Here is a 14,400-nt window from a genome sequence, read left to right as displayed (position 1 = left end):
TTCCTTTTATATGAACACGTTGCAGATGAAGAATAAGGTCATAACAAAAAATCTATTGGAAATTTGGGACTAATGGTTGTCGAAAGTGTTTTCAGATTAGTTTGCTAGGTGCAGTATGTTTATCAGGCCAAAGGTTCAGAAGTATGCATGAAGTTTACTAAAAGTAAATTGATGAGTCAGTTTGCACAAGTGTAGACCTTCGTATGGGACGCGGGTGACGCTGTGGGTAAAACCTCAGCGCCTAGGACTTGCCAATCGCATGGTCGGCAGTTTGAATCCCGTCGTTCGGTCCCAGCTCCTGCCCACCTAGCAGTTCAAAAGCACCCTTAAGTGCAAGTAGATAAATAGGTACCGCTTTATAGCGGGAAGGTAAATGGCGTTCCGTGTGCTGCTCTGGTGCCGGTTCGCCGGAGCAGCTTCGTCACGCTGGCCACGTGACCCGGAAGTGTCTGCGGACAGCGTTGGCTCCCGGCCTCTAGAGTGAGATGAGCACACAACCCTAGAGTCTGTCAAGACTGGCCCGTACGGGCAGGGGTACCTTTACCTTTTACCTTTAGACCTTCGTATGGGTGAACGCTTCCATGAAAATTCCTGGAATGCAATTTCTGTGAGAGCACGGCAGGCATGGAAATGAAATCCACCCTGATCCAAACTCTAGATGGAAGGAAACCCTGCTTTAACAGCATTTCTAGAATGTTGATGTGCATTCCACGCCCCGTTGTCATATTCATTCTTGTGTGAAAAGGTTTGGCATTTGCCCAGAGAACTGTAGATATCTACTGAACTGGCCAATCAAGGAACTTTGTGTTCTGATCTGATATTATTTTATCCTAGGGGTGAATTTGTTAGTGGGTACAGAGAGTGGTCTGATGCTGTTGGACAGGAGTGGCCAAGGGAAGGTGTATCCATTAATAAACCGAAGAAGATTCCAGCAAATGGATGTACTTGAAGGTCTCAACGTCCTGGTGACAATATCGGGTAAATATAAATTCTCTTTTTGAAAAAACCATGTTGTGGTCTTTCTTTAACAGAATGGTTCAAACCTATATACGCTTTTATCTCTTTTTGCTAACTCTTTCCCCTTTTAAATTGCTCAATAAATTGATCAATAAATCTATCAAAGGTCCCTCCAGAGAATATGCTACTTTTAATATTGGATATGGAGAACTTGTGGCTGTGCAGATGCGGCTGGAATACAGTTCTCATCTATCCCAGACAACGTGGTCTATAGTGAGGAATGATGGCAATTATAGTCCAACAGCATCTGGAGGGTTATAGGTTCTCTATCCCTGATTAACCAAGGTGATAGCCAACTAAAGTGTTAATCAGAGTTGTTGCTGGCATTCATCTGTCTTGAGAGACGATGGAGTTCACCTCCAGAGGTGAAGTCAAACCATTGTGCTGGCAGCACCAAAGTGCCCTCCCCAGGGCGCAGGCCTGGGCAGTGTGTGTGGAGGTCCTGAGCTGCCCAGACAACACAAACCCCTCACAGTCTCACTGATGCGGTCCAAAGAAAAGCAGAGCATTACGTTTGGCATTAGCTTGGCTGCAGGAGTAGCTGGAATGAGGTGTACAAGGTGCCATCTGACTTGTCTTAGGGACTTCACCTTGGATTTGGGTAGGGTTTACTCCTTCTCCTTTTCTTCTCTTGAAGATATCCCATGAGACAGCAGAGGTTTAGACTTTTCCTTCTCCCAGGTGGGCTACCTTCCCAGGTTGATGAGCCCCATCTGTCCTACTCTTTGCTCTACAGCAGGTGCAGAAATCACCTTCTTGACCATTGGTCTTGACTATTGGTCCCTAACTCACCAAGGAATGGGGCCCATCAGCTACCCTCTCCTGGTTTAGCCAAACAGTTGAAACAGTTCCTGGGGTGTGACCGCTATCTCATGCTGACAGCTTCTGGGAGCCGCTGGTGATTGCTGAATGCAGGGTGGGGACCAAAGGGGAACAAACTGTCCCAGAAGGAGCATGACATGTCCCTCCCCAGAGGTACTACCCCTCCCCTAGCAGCCTATACACCCTACTGAAGTATTACCTACTGCAATTAATGAACATGCCTAAGTTAGGTCTATTGATTTCAGTAGGTCTGCTCTGAGTATATCTTATTTGAGTATATCTGAGTATACCCAAGAAATTAGTAGGACTACAAACAGAACCTTTAAATACCTAAATGAGACGCCTTTCTCTATGGAATACCATTTTGCCTTTAAGCTCTTGTGTTTATTAATGAAAGAGTCTTTGTGACCTCCCAGAAAACATAAGGACATTGAATGGCTGTTTCTGCAACTGCTGGGTTGGGACCCACTAATGGGGTACAGCCTGATCCAAGCCGGGTCGTAACAAGAGCATTACCACTATGCAAATATATAGTAAAAGATGGGTAAGAAATAGATTCCCAAATGCATGCTTGGGTTAAAGGTGGAGCTGAAAAGGTTGATGATATACTTGGTTGATGGTATGTCCCAGTCACTAAGGATCATGCAGTTAAAGGGTTAACATAACGTGCCATAAAAGAGGAAACAATATTCAAGTAGGAAACTAGTGAATGTGGCAAGGAGTCTTGATCTCCAATGACGCAGTTAAAAACAAAGGATCACACACAAGTCTTAACCGCAGTATTTCGCCATCAGCAACATGTGAAGCTTAAAAACAAAAAACTACAGGTCTTTTCCCACATCATGTCTGTTATGATAAAACTATTCCAGTGATGCAGTTCAAACCCAAGTTCCCATGGATTCACATGTTGTAACTGAGTAAATACTACTATAGGAAACAAATAAAAAGTCTGAGGTAATATTGTGCAAATATTAACACAAATCTAAGCAAACATTCTGTTTGTTTAGGCAAGTCTAGCCAGAGATGCAGTCTTATTGGCATGTGTTGATTTTATCTGTATTTTGATTTTATCTAGCAATTTTAAAATTTTGATTTTATTTGAATTTTATTACGAATATTTTGTATTGTTTGTATTGTAAACTATTTTTGTTATGGTTAAATAAATAAAAATGTGGCTTGAAAGATTGTACTGCTGGATTGTGAGTAAGAGATTGCATGCACCTTGTTTGTCCCTTGCTACAGTCACAGCATAACTATTATAAGCTTTAGGAGTTCGCTGTTTTGACCTCCTGGCTTAGGTACTGGACTGGAGAATTCAAAAGGTCAAGTTTTGATGGGCACATTGGACATGGGCCAGAAGCAGACCTCTCTGTCGCTTCCTAATCCTCACCTTCCCTACTCCCCACAGGAATCTGGAATTCCCCATATCTGATAGCACCCACCCCCCAATGGCTCTTTATAAAGCAAAATTTTGCCCTTGCCTTCCAAATCAGGATTTGAAGCCTGCTTCAACCAGGAAGTAATGAGTTGGCTGTGAGCAAGACTCAGTTGTAATGCAGTGAATTGTAGCTTAGTAAACCATGACTTATTAAACTAGGAATGAGCGCTGGGACCACATACTCCCCCTTATTCCTCCCCTCATACCCCAACTGTGTCGCTTCAATCATGGCTTCTCTAAATCCCCAGTTTCCAGTTACATTCCAGTCACAGGAAACTGTGGTTTAATGCCAGCTTGGTAAACATGATATAAAAGCACAATTGAAGGGCTGAAGTTGATGCGAGAGTTGATGTAGAAGAGTATGTGAGCGCAGAGCTTATTACTCATCCCTCAAACCATTATTTGGAGGACTGAAAATGTTAAATCTGAACTGTAGCCTGGTTCATCTTACTTTCTTTAGGTAGAGTTTTGATTTTTTTAAACATAACAGGCAGCAGCAATAGCTGGAAGGAAAGTTTGCCTTTGGTGAGTTTAAATGGTTGGCATAATTTTTTTTAAAAGGTGGATTTTATCTATGATTGCTAATGTGTTTTTGTGGAGGCTTGTATCCCAGCTCTGTACCTTATTGCCCATTCTTACCACACTTTTCTAGGTAAGAAAAACAAATTGAGAGTGTATTATCTGTCATGGTTAAGAAACAAAATTCTTCACAATGACCCTGAGGTGGAAAAGAAACAAGGCTGGACAACTGTAGGTGACTTGGAAGGCTGTGTACACTATAAAGTTGGTAAGTAACTCATTGTGCACATTTATGAAAGTCAGTGAAGATGGAATAATGTAATGGAAAGGTCTGGTTAGGGTAGGAAGCTGTTGAAATGGATTGTGCTTAGCTTTTGGTCTTCTCCTGTAAACAAGTCACAAGGTCTAAAAGAGACAGCTGCCTCTTTTATTTATATATTCCAGGATGAATGTTGTAAGAATGCGTTCTTACGTCGCTTTAATCTTCGCTGAGACAACATGTTAACAGGAAACATGTGTAAAACTGAGGATGATACACACATCCTTGTCCCTCCTGCCTTGAGAGCAACACATTACCCAACATGCTCTTAGATCTAGTGTAAAGGCAAATGTGTCTTGGTTCTGTAGATCCTTTCCCTGCCACTGTCCCAGTTCTGAACCTGGCAGAGGTTAACTGGTTCACAGGAGCCACGTGAGGTAATTTTTGGGAGGCAGATTTTCAGAGAAATGCCCACGGGCCTCTTATCCTATAGAGGGATAGGCAAACAAGCACACACCAGGAAGCCTGTGTTTCTGCTCCTGGTTTCAAGAAATCTTGCAAAGGAAAGATGCCCTGCAATTTTTGGATCTGGTTTTAGTTTTAACTTGAAAGCATTATTTTGGCTGATCCCACTATCGCCCCCTTCCATCCCTTTGTGTAATTTGTCGTCCCCACATCCTTCCATCGAGAGTTCTGATTGTTGCCAAATAGCAAGGATTTTTTGAACCAGCCTTTTCTCCTCATATGCTTAAAAAAAACCCCAACCCAACCCTTTAGGAGTCAATAAATGTCACATCCAGAGGGGTCAGAAGACTACTGTGGCTTTTGATAACTTTAACAGTAAACTTTCAGAAAAAGAAATATCTGCACTTAAAAATGTATAGGAATGGTAATCCTTTTTGGTGCTGAACTTCATTAAATAATTTATAAAAACTATATCCAACTCTGTAATGAGAATGATTTAATTCCCTTAAAAAGATGATATACGTGTTAAATGTAATATTACTAAGGCTGACACCCCATTGAAGGTACCAGCTGCTCAGTTGATAATATTTGCATAAACTTGCATATATACAAAATAGCTTTGAAGGGATTTTTTTTACGATGCATATATGTGTTGCAGCAGTTAATGGCTAGGTTTCCTCAGTTCTATTTTTCTGGTGAGTTCCCCCTGAAAAAAAAGCCCTGGGTTTCCTCTTTGTGACAGGAGAGAATGTTTTTCTTTCTAAAATGGCACCTTCCACCTGCAATTTTAATAAGTCCATTTTTAAAAATAATTAGGTTTTTAAGAAGACGGGCTGCACAATTGGAAGCAGCCCTTGAATCAATCAAAATTGTTTTAAGTGATTTTGAGGCCCTGTCAGGGAGAAAGGTGAGATATAAATAAAATACTAATTTGTCAGTCTATCAAACAAAACACGACAGTGCTAAATATTAGTTTTATTATTCATGTCTTTCATAATCCCTTGGATTAATAAGGATATAGCTCCTCCAAAGTGTTATAGCCATTCGGATAATCTTTTGATTGTTGTAGGAATTAATACATTCAAACACTGGAAATGTGAACTTAAGGGATTTTATTCTATGCAAGCAAGATACCTTATTTTAAGAAAATAAAATACAAAATTCTCCCCAAAGCACACTTTTCTGAGATATAGCATCAGCTCATATTTTTTTTTTGGAGAAGACCATGAGCTAACTTAGTTATGAGTGCATATTACATATGACAATATGCATTATTGTTTTTAAATTGGTAGTTCTATAGCAGTTATAAGACAATAATATGACCCCCCCATTATAATGTAAAAGTCATGTTCTCTGTCCTTTTTAATTCCAGTGAAGTATGAAAGAATCAAATTCTTAGTAATTGCTTTGAAGAGTTCAGTAGAAGTCTATGCTTGGGCACCAAAACCATACCACAAATTTATGGCATTTAAGGTAAGGGTTCAGATTGGTAAGTGTGGAACGTAGATAGCTGGTCAATACAGGTGCATTCCCCAGCCCTACCTGACAATACAAAGGTTCAACCTGTTTTGCTTGCTAAACAGATGCTCTACCACTGAGCTGTGTATTTGATGAGGGTTGTGTGTGACCAGTAGCACACTTAAACATGCTTTTTATACAAACTTTAGTGCTATCTGATGAAGGAGAATTAGACAGTTAGTATTCCATAGCATCAAAAACCAGGAGACCATGTGACTACTTTCATATGTGGTGGACCTGTGACAAGGTTAAAAATTTTTGGGAATCAATTTACAATGAACTCAAAAAAATATTTAGGTATACCTTTCCCAAAAGACCGGAAGCATGTCTATTAGGTTTAATAGGAACGGAAATCAAAACAGGAGACCAAAATTTGTTTATGTATGCTATGGCCACCGCAAGAACCCTCCTGGCCCAAAGATGGAAAACACAAGATATACCAACCATCCAGGAGTAGCAGGTGAAGCCGACAGAATATGCAGAACTTGCCAAATTGTCAGGGAGGATCCGGGACCAGGAAGATCAAAGATACAAGAATAACTGGAGTAAATTTATTGAATATTTAAAGGAGAACTGTAAAAATGTCAAGACGCTAGCAGGATTGGCATAATACCTTCAATGTATAATAGTATTAATGTGAGAATGAGGTGCGCGATAAAAAAGGAGGTAAATATACCAATTGCAGGGAGGGAGGGGAGTCGGGACTTGGCAGAGTCAAAGGGAATGTATGGTAATAATATGATTTGTTGGGGAAAAAATATGTAAAGAAAATAATAAAAATTTACTTGAAAAAACAAAAACAAAAACCAGGAGACCATGAAGACCAAATCTGTCATAGCAGGAACTACTGTAGTAGAGTTGAGAGTCCCTTTCCTTCTTGGGAGGTGGTTTTTCCCAGTTTGTATGTTCCTGCCCTCTCATTCTTAAATTGGGAAATGAGAGAACAGACTGAAACCAATCGGCTCATCACCATTTTCTCCACAATTCATCAGCTTATACGGGAGATTGATTTGGCATATTTTGAATTAAAGTATTTATCCTAGGAATAAATTATATTTTGAATATTGAGGAGGAAATATAATCCTGGTGTTTTGCTTCGGTTTTTAAAGGGGAAAACTTAGCTGATCCTGTAGGAAGCCACTTGGTGCTGATTCATTAAAGGAGCCAAAGAAGTGGCAAAAACATAGTTCCTCTGTACAGCTTTTTTTTAAAAAACATGAAAATGAGTACCTTAATGGAAGAAGAAACCTCACACAGGAGAGAGGAGGGAGATGGAGGCATGCGTACCTTTCTAAAGGAAACATTTTAATGGAGCGTACTAAGTGAATTCTTTATTTTTATTGCTTGCACTGCAGTCATTTGGAGATTTGGTACATAAGCCATTATTAGTGGATCTTACTGTGGAAGAAGGTCAGAGGCTGAAGGTGATCTATGGCTCCTGTGCTGGATTTCATGCTGTGGATGTAGACTCTGGATCAGTGTATGATATTTATCTCCCAACTCATGTAAGAATCCAGATTTCTCGCTGCGCGGTATTCTATAGCCCATTCTGCATTACAAAAAGAGTGAGATGTATGTCCAAACCTTATTCATATGTGAAGGGGAGTTGTCTCTATGTTCCAAGAATAAGTTTCCATTGAGTGAGCGAGCTCTCTTTCTCTCAGATGTTGGGCACTTAAGAACTTCATTGGTCCTGAGGGTAAGAGCTGTTCCGACAGTGGATGAAGCGTCTCCATCCCCATCGTTCAGCCTGGACACTGAGATCCAGCGCCGAGGGCCTTCTGGTGGTTCCCTCACCGCAAGATGTGAGCTTACAGGGAACCAGGCAGAGGGCCTTATTGGTGGTGGCACCCGCCCTGTGGAGCACTCTCCCATCAGATGTCAAGCAAATAAAAAACTATCTGACTTTTTTTAGAAGACATTTGAAGGCAGCCCTGTTTAGGGAAGTTTTTAATGTTTAATGCTGTATTATGTTTTTAATATTCGGTTGGGAGCCACTCAGAGTGACTGGGGAGGCCCAGCCAGATGGGTGGGCTATAAGCAATAAATAATACTGATAATGATATTATATTATATTATATTATATTATATTATATTATATTATATTATATTATATTATATTATATTATATTATATTATATTATATTATATTATATCATATCATATCATATCATATCATATCATATCATATCATATTAATTTTCACTACTACTACTACTGCTACTACAGTGGAACAGACTCCCTCAAGAGCTTTTGGTGTCTCCTTCATTTGAGGTTTTTAAGCAGAGGTTGTGTCTGCTTTAATCTGAGAGGTTGGGGGGCACTCAGTCTGTCATGGATGCTTTAGTGGGGATCCTGCATGGTACAAGCATTGGGGACCAGATGACCCCCGAGTTCCCTTCCAACTCCTTCCAGTTCCTCAAAGTGCAGGTGACATCCAGTTCTTCCTGTTGTTCTTGCAGATCCAGAGTAGTATCCAACCCCATGCAATCATCATTTTGCCAAACACGGATGGGATGGAGCTGCTTGTTTGCTATGAAGATGAAGGAGTTTATGTGAATACATATGGAAGGATCACCAAAGATGTGGTTCTGCAGTGGGGAGAAATGCCAACATCAGTGGGTATGTATGCCCAGATCCCCAGCTTGCTTGTACTGTTAGGGAAATGATGTGGCCCAACGGAGAGATGGGTTTCTTTTGTTTTGTTGTTATTATCTTGGAATTCAGTCATTCATTTGTTAAACAGATCTGTACAGCGGTAAAGTACCTTTTTACTTGTATGTTGTGGAGGCTCATTATAGATCAGTCTTTGCCAACTTGGTGGCCTCCAAATGTTTGGGGTTATAGCCAGTAGCTTTATTGAGCATTTATATTCCAGAATAATTACCATAATAATTCTTAGGACATATATAGTGCTCTTTCTAAGGGTTCAGATGCTCTACTTTTAACATGTGCCATGTACTTCTCAGAAGCCTTTCTGACTACTCTTGTTTGGTAGACCAATATTACTATCCTCCCGTTGTGGTTGGGCTAGGAGAGCAGCTTGTTTAAAGTCACATAGTGAGTTTATGGCTGAGCTAAAATTATATTACTTGTAATTACAAGTTGCTCCCGTACAGATGGGGCTTGAGGCGAGCTGCTTTGAAAGCACAGACCGCAGTCCAGAGATCCTTGTTACATTTCCACATGGGTTTGTGTCTGTAGTGATTCTCTTCATGTCTTCCTGAAATTGAGAAAGCTTAAAAATCCCATTGTTTGGCTAAATCAGAGAAGAATAAGAATCCTTTGTCTGTGCATTCCCCACAGAAATACTGGTATATTTTGAGTCACATACTGCAGTCCCTGCATCCATTATGGCTACCAAATCTTAAAGACTTCAGACAAAACAAATTTCGCCATAAATGTTTCCGTAGTATTTCAGGAAGACAAACTGTCTCCATATGACACAGCCTGCCTGGGGCTCTGTTAGCAGTCCTTAACAAGAAGCTGTTAATCCAAATAAAAGTTTTTAATAGTCTCAATGAATTGGAAGCTTTATGAATTATTCTAAGAGATCTTCCCCACCCCAGCCTTCATGTTATCTTTAATGTATTTGGCTGAGGACAAAAACTCGTAAACTGCAATCCTATGCCCACTTACCTGGGAGTAAAGTCCATTAAATACATAGGATGGGGCTGTTCATATTTGAAATTAAACTTTCAAAGATATCTGTTCTCTTGGGGAAGGGAGTATAGTGTAATCAGCTAAAAGCTTTCTTAGAGAAGCCATGTTTTCATCTAGTTGTCTAGCCATCTAGCCATGGCAACAAGGATGGAAACATATTAATTTTGTTTATGGGTTTTACATAAATTGATTACTTTGGGTGAAATATTATCAATTCAACAAGCTGCAATTAAAAGTTGGAATGCATAATATAGCCACTTTTCTTTATGTTGCTGTTTATCATGGGGATGATTAATCGTGGCTTTTTGTTTTGATTGTAAAGCGTATATTCGATCCAACCAGATCATGGGCTGGGGAGAAAAAGCTATTGAGATACGATCAGTGGAAACCGGACACTTGGATGGTGTATTTATGCACAAGAGGGCACAAAGACTGAAGTTTCTATGTGAACGCAATGACAAGGTAAGAGATCTGTTTCTCCCTCCTTTACATTAGTTCCCCCCTGCTCCCCGTTTCAAAATTATTGTGGAGAAGAGAGAGGATGAACGCTGGTGATCAGTCCAAAATGTGTTCCACCCAATTCCACAATCCTCTGACTAGGGTTGGGAGGAAAGGAATGGATATATGGATCAGATATGGAAAGCCATGGATGCACACAATGACTCTCTTGGGCTCTTCCTTGGCAGGGAAGCAGAAAAGAATTCCTACAGCCTTGTACTCCCCAGATGTTGATGGACTGCAGCTCCCGCCATGTTGGCTGCGGCTGACAGGAGTTTGAGTTAAACAACATCTGGAGGCAGCAGGGTGAAATATTTAAAAGGACAGGAGAGGTCTTTCCACATGGCTTTCCTTCTGCACTTTGGTGTTCCACCGAGCTTTGAGAGCTTAGCCACTGATGCCCAATGACTTCATCCCTACTGCCTTAAAAGTGTTCCACTAGTACTATTTCTTCTTTGCTTTCTAGTTTTTGTTTTAAAACATGGGTAGGCATCCGACCCAATTGCCTTCTAAATCTGGCCCACAGACGGTCTGGGAATCAGTGTATTTTTACATGAGTAGAATGTGTGCTTTTATTTAAAATGCATCTCTGGGTTATTTGTGGGGCATAGGAATTTGTTCATCTCCCCCCCCCCCAAAAAAAAAAGTCCGGCCCCCCACAAGGTCTGAGGGACAGTGGACTGAAAAAGTTTGCTGACCCCTGTTTTAAAACCACCTGAGTCCCATTTTGTTTTCTCTCGTGTCTCTTGCTCTACAGGTTTTCTTTGCATCTGTACGGTCCGGAGGAAGCAGCCAAGTTTATTTCATGACCTTAGGCAGGACTTCTCTTCTGAGCTGGTAGAAGCTATTGTAGTTTGACAAGGGATTGCTGTCATCTGGAGTCTTCATAACTTGGAACCATTTGCAACTGGAGAACAGGCCTGACGTGATGTAGGGCCACATGCCACTGCGTGTGGAGGCATCACCGATGTTGGGTTCTTTTTGTTTTAAAATTGAGGCTGCGGTACGCGGCTGGTGCTGTAAAGATATTGCCATTGGGTGCTATCTGTTTTGGGATCCCACTAGAGGAAAAATCAGGTCTCCCTCTCCTTTTCCTCCTTCCTCTCCTGCAGATTGCCTAGTGAGAAAGAAAGAGATTGATCAGAAGCAAGTTTTTTGAAAGGAGGCAGGCATGAGAAGGTAGCTGGAGGGTGTTGTAGGTGGAGTCAGTGTTGCTGAAGCAGAGAGCAAATCTAATATAGTAATATTAACAATGTATTTAATTGACATTTCTTTTTTTTCTTTTTTCTTTTGTAATGTGACAATATGTGGGCAAAGAGGAAGATGCAGGTTTTAAAATTAATATTTATAAAATGTGAAAGGCACAGTGGTTTAGGGGGAGATAGGGTGACTTTTTTTTAAGTTTTGGCTTGGCCAAGAGTTCAGTCATTTTTTTTTTCTATGTACCGAGTTTTGCCTAAAAACCACATGTGGATGATTTTTTAAATAAATAAATAGAATTGTTCATTTTTCTATAACGACTCTTCATTAGGCTAGAACTTGGTAAATGTCAGTGTTAGCACTGCCTCAGTTAAAGGTTTAATTTTTGTTTAAACCTGAAATGTGCAACAACTTTTACTACCAGTCTGCGCATGTAGCCTTTGGGGAAAGAAAATTCCAAACATGTTTATTTTTGTGCCTACCTCATGGTTTCTAATGCATACAGTAAAAGAGGTGGTTTAGGTTTCTACTTTTTTTTTTTTTTAGGAGAACAAATATTAATGTCCAATTATTGATAATACCAAAACTAGCAGGTTAAAGGTTTGACTGTTAATTTTGTATTGGGTTTCAGCAGAAGAGACAAGCAGTTATTTGAGATGGTTGATAGATTCGTAGCGGTGACACAGCAACCTAAGCAGTCCATTTCTTAAATTTTGAAAGCGAACTTTTCACTTTATTTTTTACCGATTTTATCATGAATAGAAGTTTTAAGGAATTCAGCCTACAATTCAGAAGGTTTTACTCCTAACATGTGGGGTTTGGTAACAGGCAAGTAACAATAGTTAGGCTAGTTCTATAACTTGTTAAATGTTGTAGGAAACTTTTGGGGAAGTGATGTTTTCCTTTTCTAAGAATGCAATGCACTAAAACTATTTTAAGAATGTAGTTAATACCGCTTATTCATTTTTCTTTTTTTAAAACAGCATATACTTGTGTTTTAATGTAACATCCAACTCTTGGCTCTTTCCCTCATTTGCCCCACTTTTTTAAAGGGAAAAAAACCCCCTCAGTTTTGTTTTATCAGTAAGTTTTTGGCCTTCGTAATAAATGTCTCAAGACTAATAATTTGTTTAAAGGCTACATGTGTTTATTACTTGAGAAAACTTGAGTGTGTATTATCTGTTGGTGACGTAATAATGCACAGTGTCATTATTCGATCGTTATGGGGTTGGTTTTCTTTTTTAAGGGATTTTTTTAAAAAAAACACACTCTTTTGGGGTACTTTTGTTGACAGCTGCCTTAAGTTCACTGTTCAGCCAGTGAACTGGAGTCCAGTGTTTCATGGGCTATGTCTTCTGCTGTGGTTACCTTTATTCATGGCATGACAGGTGTAGAGATTTAAATGTGATTCTTCGATCGAGGCGCTTCGATAGTTCAAATGAGATTTGTCACACAACTTGCTTTGTGTTGAACAGTACCAGTTGGGTGAACCAGCTGCTCAATAAGCCTTTCTTTTGGAATCAGACTGCTGTTCCTTTCTTTGACCAACTTATTTTTCTTTACTAAGGGCTTTCTTTGCAAGATCAGGAAGGTTCCCCTCTCCCCAAAAAGGAGTAAATAGCAGAATACACACAGATAATTGTTGACAGATAAACCTTTTGAAGTCTCTCCTATTTGAGGGGGTGGGGTGGGGAATGGTTTGGGTTTTGCATAGCGCTGAACATCAGAGCTAATTCTAGACGTGGCTTTCAGTTCTCACTGTACCTGTTGGGAAACAGGTGAAAGTAGCAGCTTTGCTTTGAACAGCAAGGAATTAATGGGACTCAGAAGACCAATGCAGACAGAGGCAATAGGTGTATCTTTCACATGGCACTGTAGCATATTCTCCTGGTTGACCAGACGCCCCAAAGGAAAATATTTAAAAGGCACGGTGTGGTTAAAAACTGATTTAATTCTTGACCTCTCTTCTCATGCCACCTTGCTATCTATCTATGTTTTAAAGAAGACTACTGTTAAATGTAGGAATGTTGTAATATGGAGGAATTCTCCCTGGTCAATATGCTGATGAAATTCTGTACAACAAAATAGGAGGGTAGGGGCTAGGGTGGGGCGCATGACTTGTTCAGTGGGGCAGCCGCCTTGCTGCCCCCAAACCCCACACAAATGCCAGGGGGGCTGACTTGACAAGTCAAATCAGTATTACGAAACCACTACATGAAAAAATGTTGAAATCCATTTTTAAAGCAGTGCTGTTGGTGAAGCATAAAAATACTCCTAGTTTAGTTTTAAGCTTTAAGTAATAACTTTCTGTATCTTAAGTCAAAGTAATTCTAACTGTATGACTGCAGTGGCTTTATTTTTTATTGTATGCACATGTTATGTTGGAGAAAATGTTTACAAAAATGGTTTTGTTACACTAATGTGCATCACATATTTATGGTTTATTTCGAAGTGATTTTGTGGGGTTTAGGTTTTCATAGTAGTAGCAGTACACACTTTTGTGATTTTTTTAAAAAAAATAACCCCAAACTCTGCCAACTATAAAGATGCTTAAACAATAATAAAAATGACAAAATTACTAATTGTAGAGCTGCAAAGCAGACTGGTGGCAATGAAACACTCAGCCTTTTTGCAGTGCTGTCTAATTTGTCTTTTGTGTATTATAAAATACTGTCCCCCTCTCCCCATTTTTCCTTAAATAAAGAAAAAAAATGACACCTTGTTGTGTATGTGGAAGTATTTTGAGTGACTTTCTTTTTTCTGTGGAAGGGGGAAGTGTACGCTCTTCTAAATTGCAGTGAAAGAAACAACAGTCTCTTGGCAGCACATGGGTGAAATTGTATTCTGTAAATCTTATACTTGGTAAAACTCACAGACTATGTAGATAGACACAGACACAACAGGGTGTGCAGCTTTGCTGAAACAATTTAGAATGGCACAGCTGGATTAAATGGGCTAACAATGTCTTTCAAGGCCCAACTCCAAAGTTTTCAGTAGAGAT

General features: G+C 39.9%; 1 protein-coding gene across 4 annotated transcripts in view; it reads left to right on the top strand.

Annotated features, from left to right (window-relative positions):
• The window catches only part of MAP4K4 (mitogen-activated protein kinase kinase kinase kinase 4), a 132,910-nt gene extending 118,794 nt beyond the window's left edge, over positions 1-14,116 (top strand). For all 4 annotated transcript variants that reach the window (XM_083735426.1, XM_083735429.1, XM_083735428.1 and 1 more), the window contains 7 exons: positions 835-978; positions 3,930-4,064; positions 5,893-5,993; positions 7,394-7,543; positions 8,501-8,660; positions 10,024-10,163; positions 10,957-14,116. In XM_083735426.1, coding sequence (XP_083591552.1) covers positions 835-978; positions 3,930-4,064; positions 5,893-5,993; positions 7,394-7,543; positions 8,501-8,660; positions 10,024-10,163; positions 10,957-11,040 — 914 coding nt within the window. In that variant the 3' untranslated portion in view covers positions 11,041-14,116. The remainder of the gene's footprint in view (positions 1-834; positions 979-3,929; positions 4,065-5,892; positions 5,994-7,393; positions 7,544-8,500; positions 8,661-10,023; positions 10,164-10,956) is intronic.
• Positions 14,117-14,400: the final 284 nt, after the last annotated feature.

Source organism: Podarcis gaigeae (genome assembly GCF_964106915.1).
Source record: "Podarcis gaigeae genome assembly, chromosome: 4".
Lineage (NCBI taxonomy): Eukaryota > Metazoa > Chordata > Lepidosauria > Squamata > Lacertidae > Podarcis > Podarcis gaigeae.
Note: the sequence above shows the minus strand (reverse complement) of the source record. Positions and strands in the feature narration are given on the sequence as shown.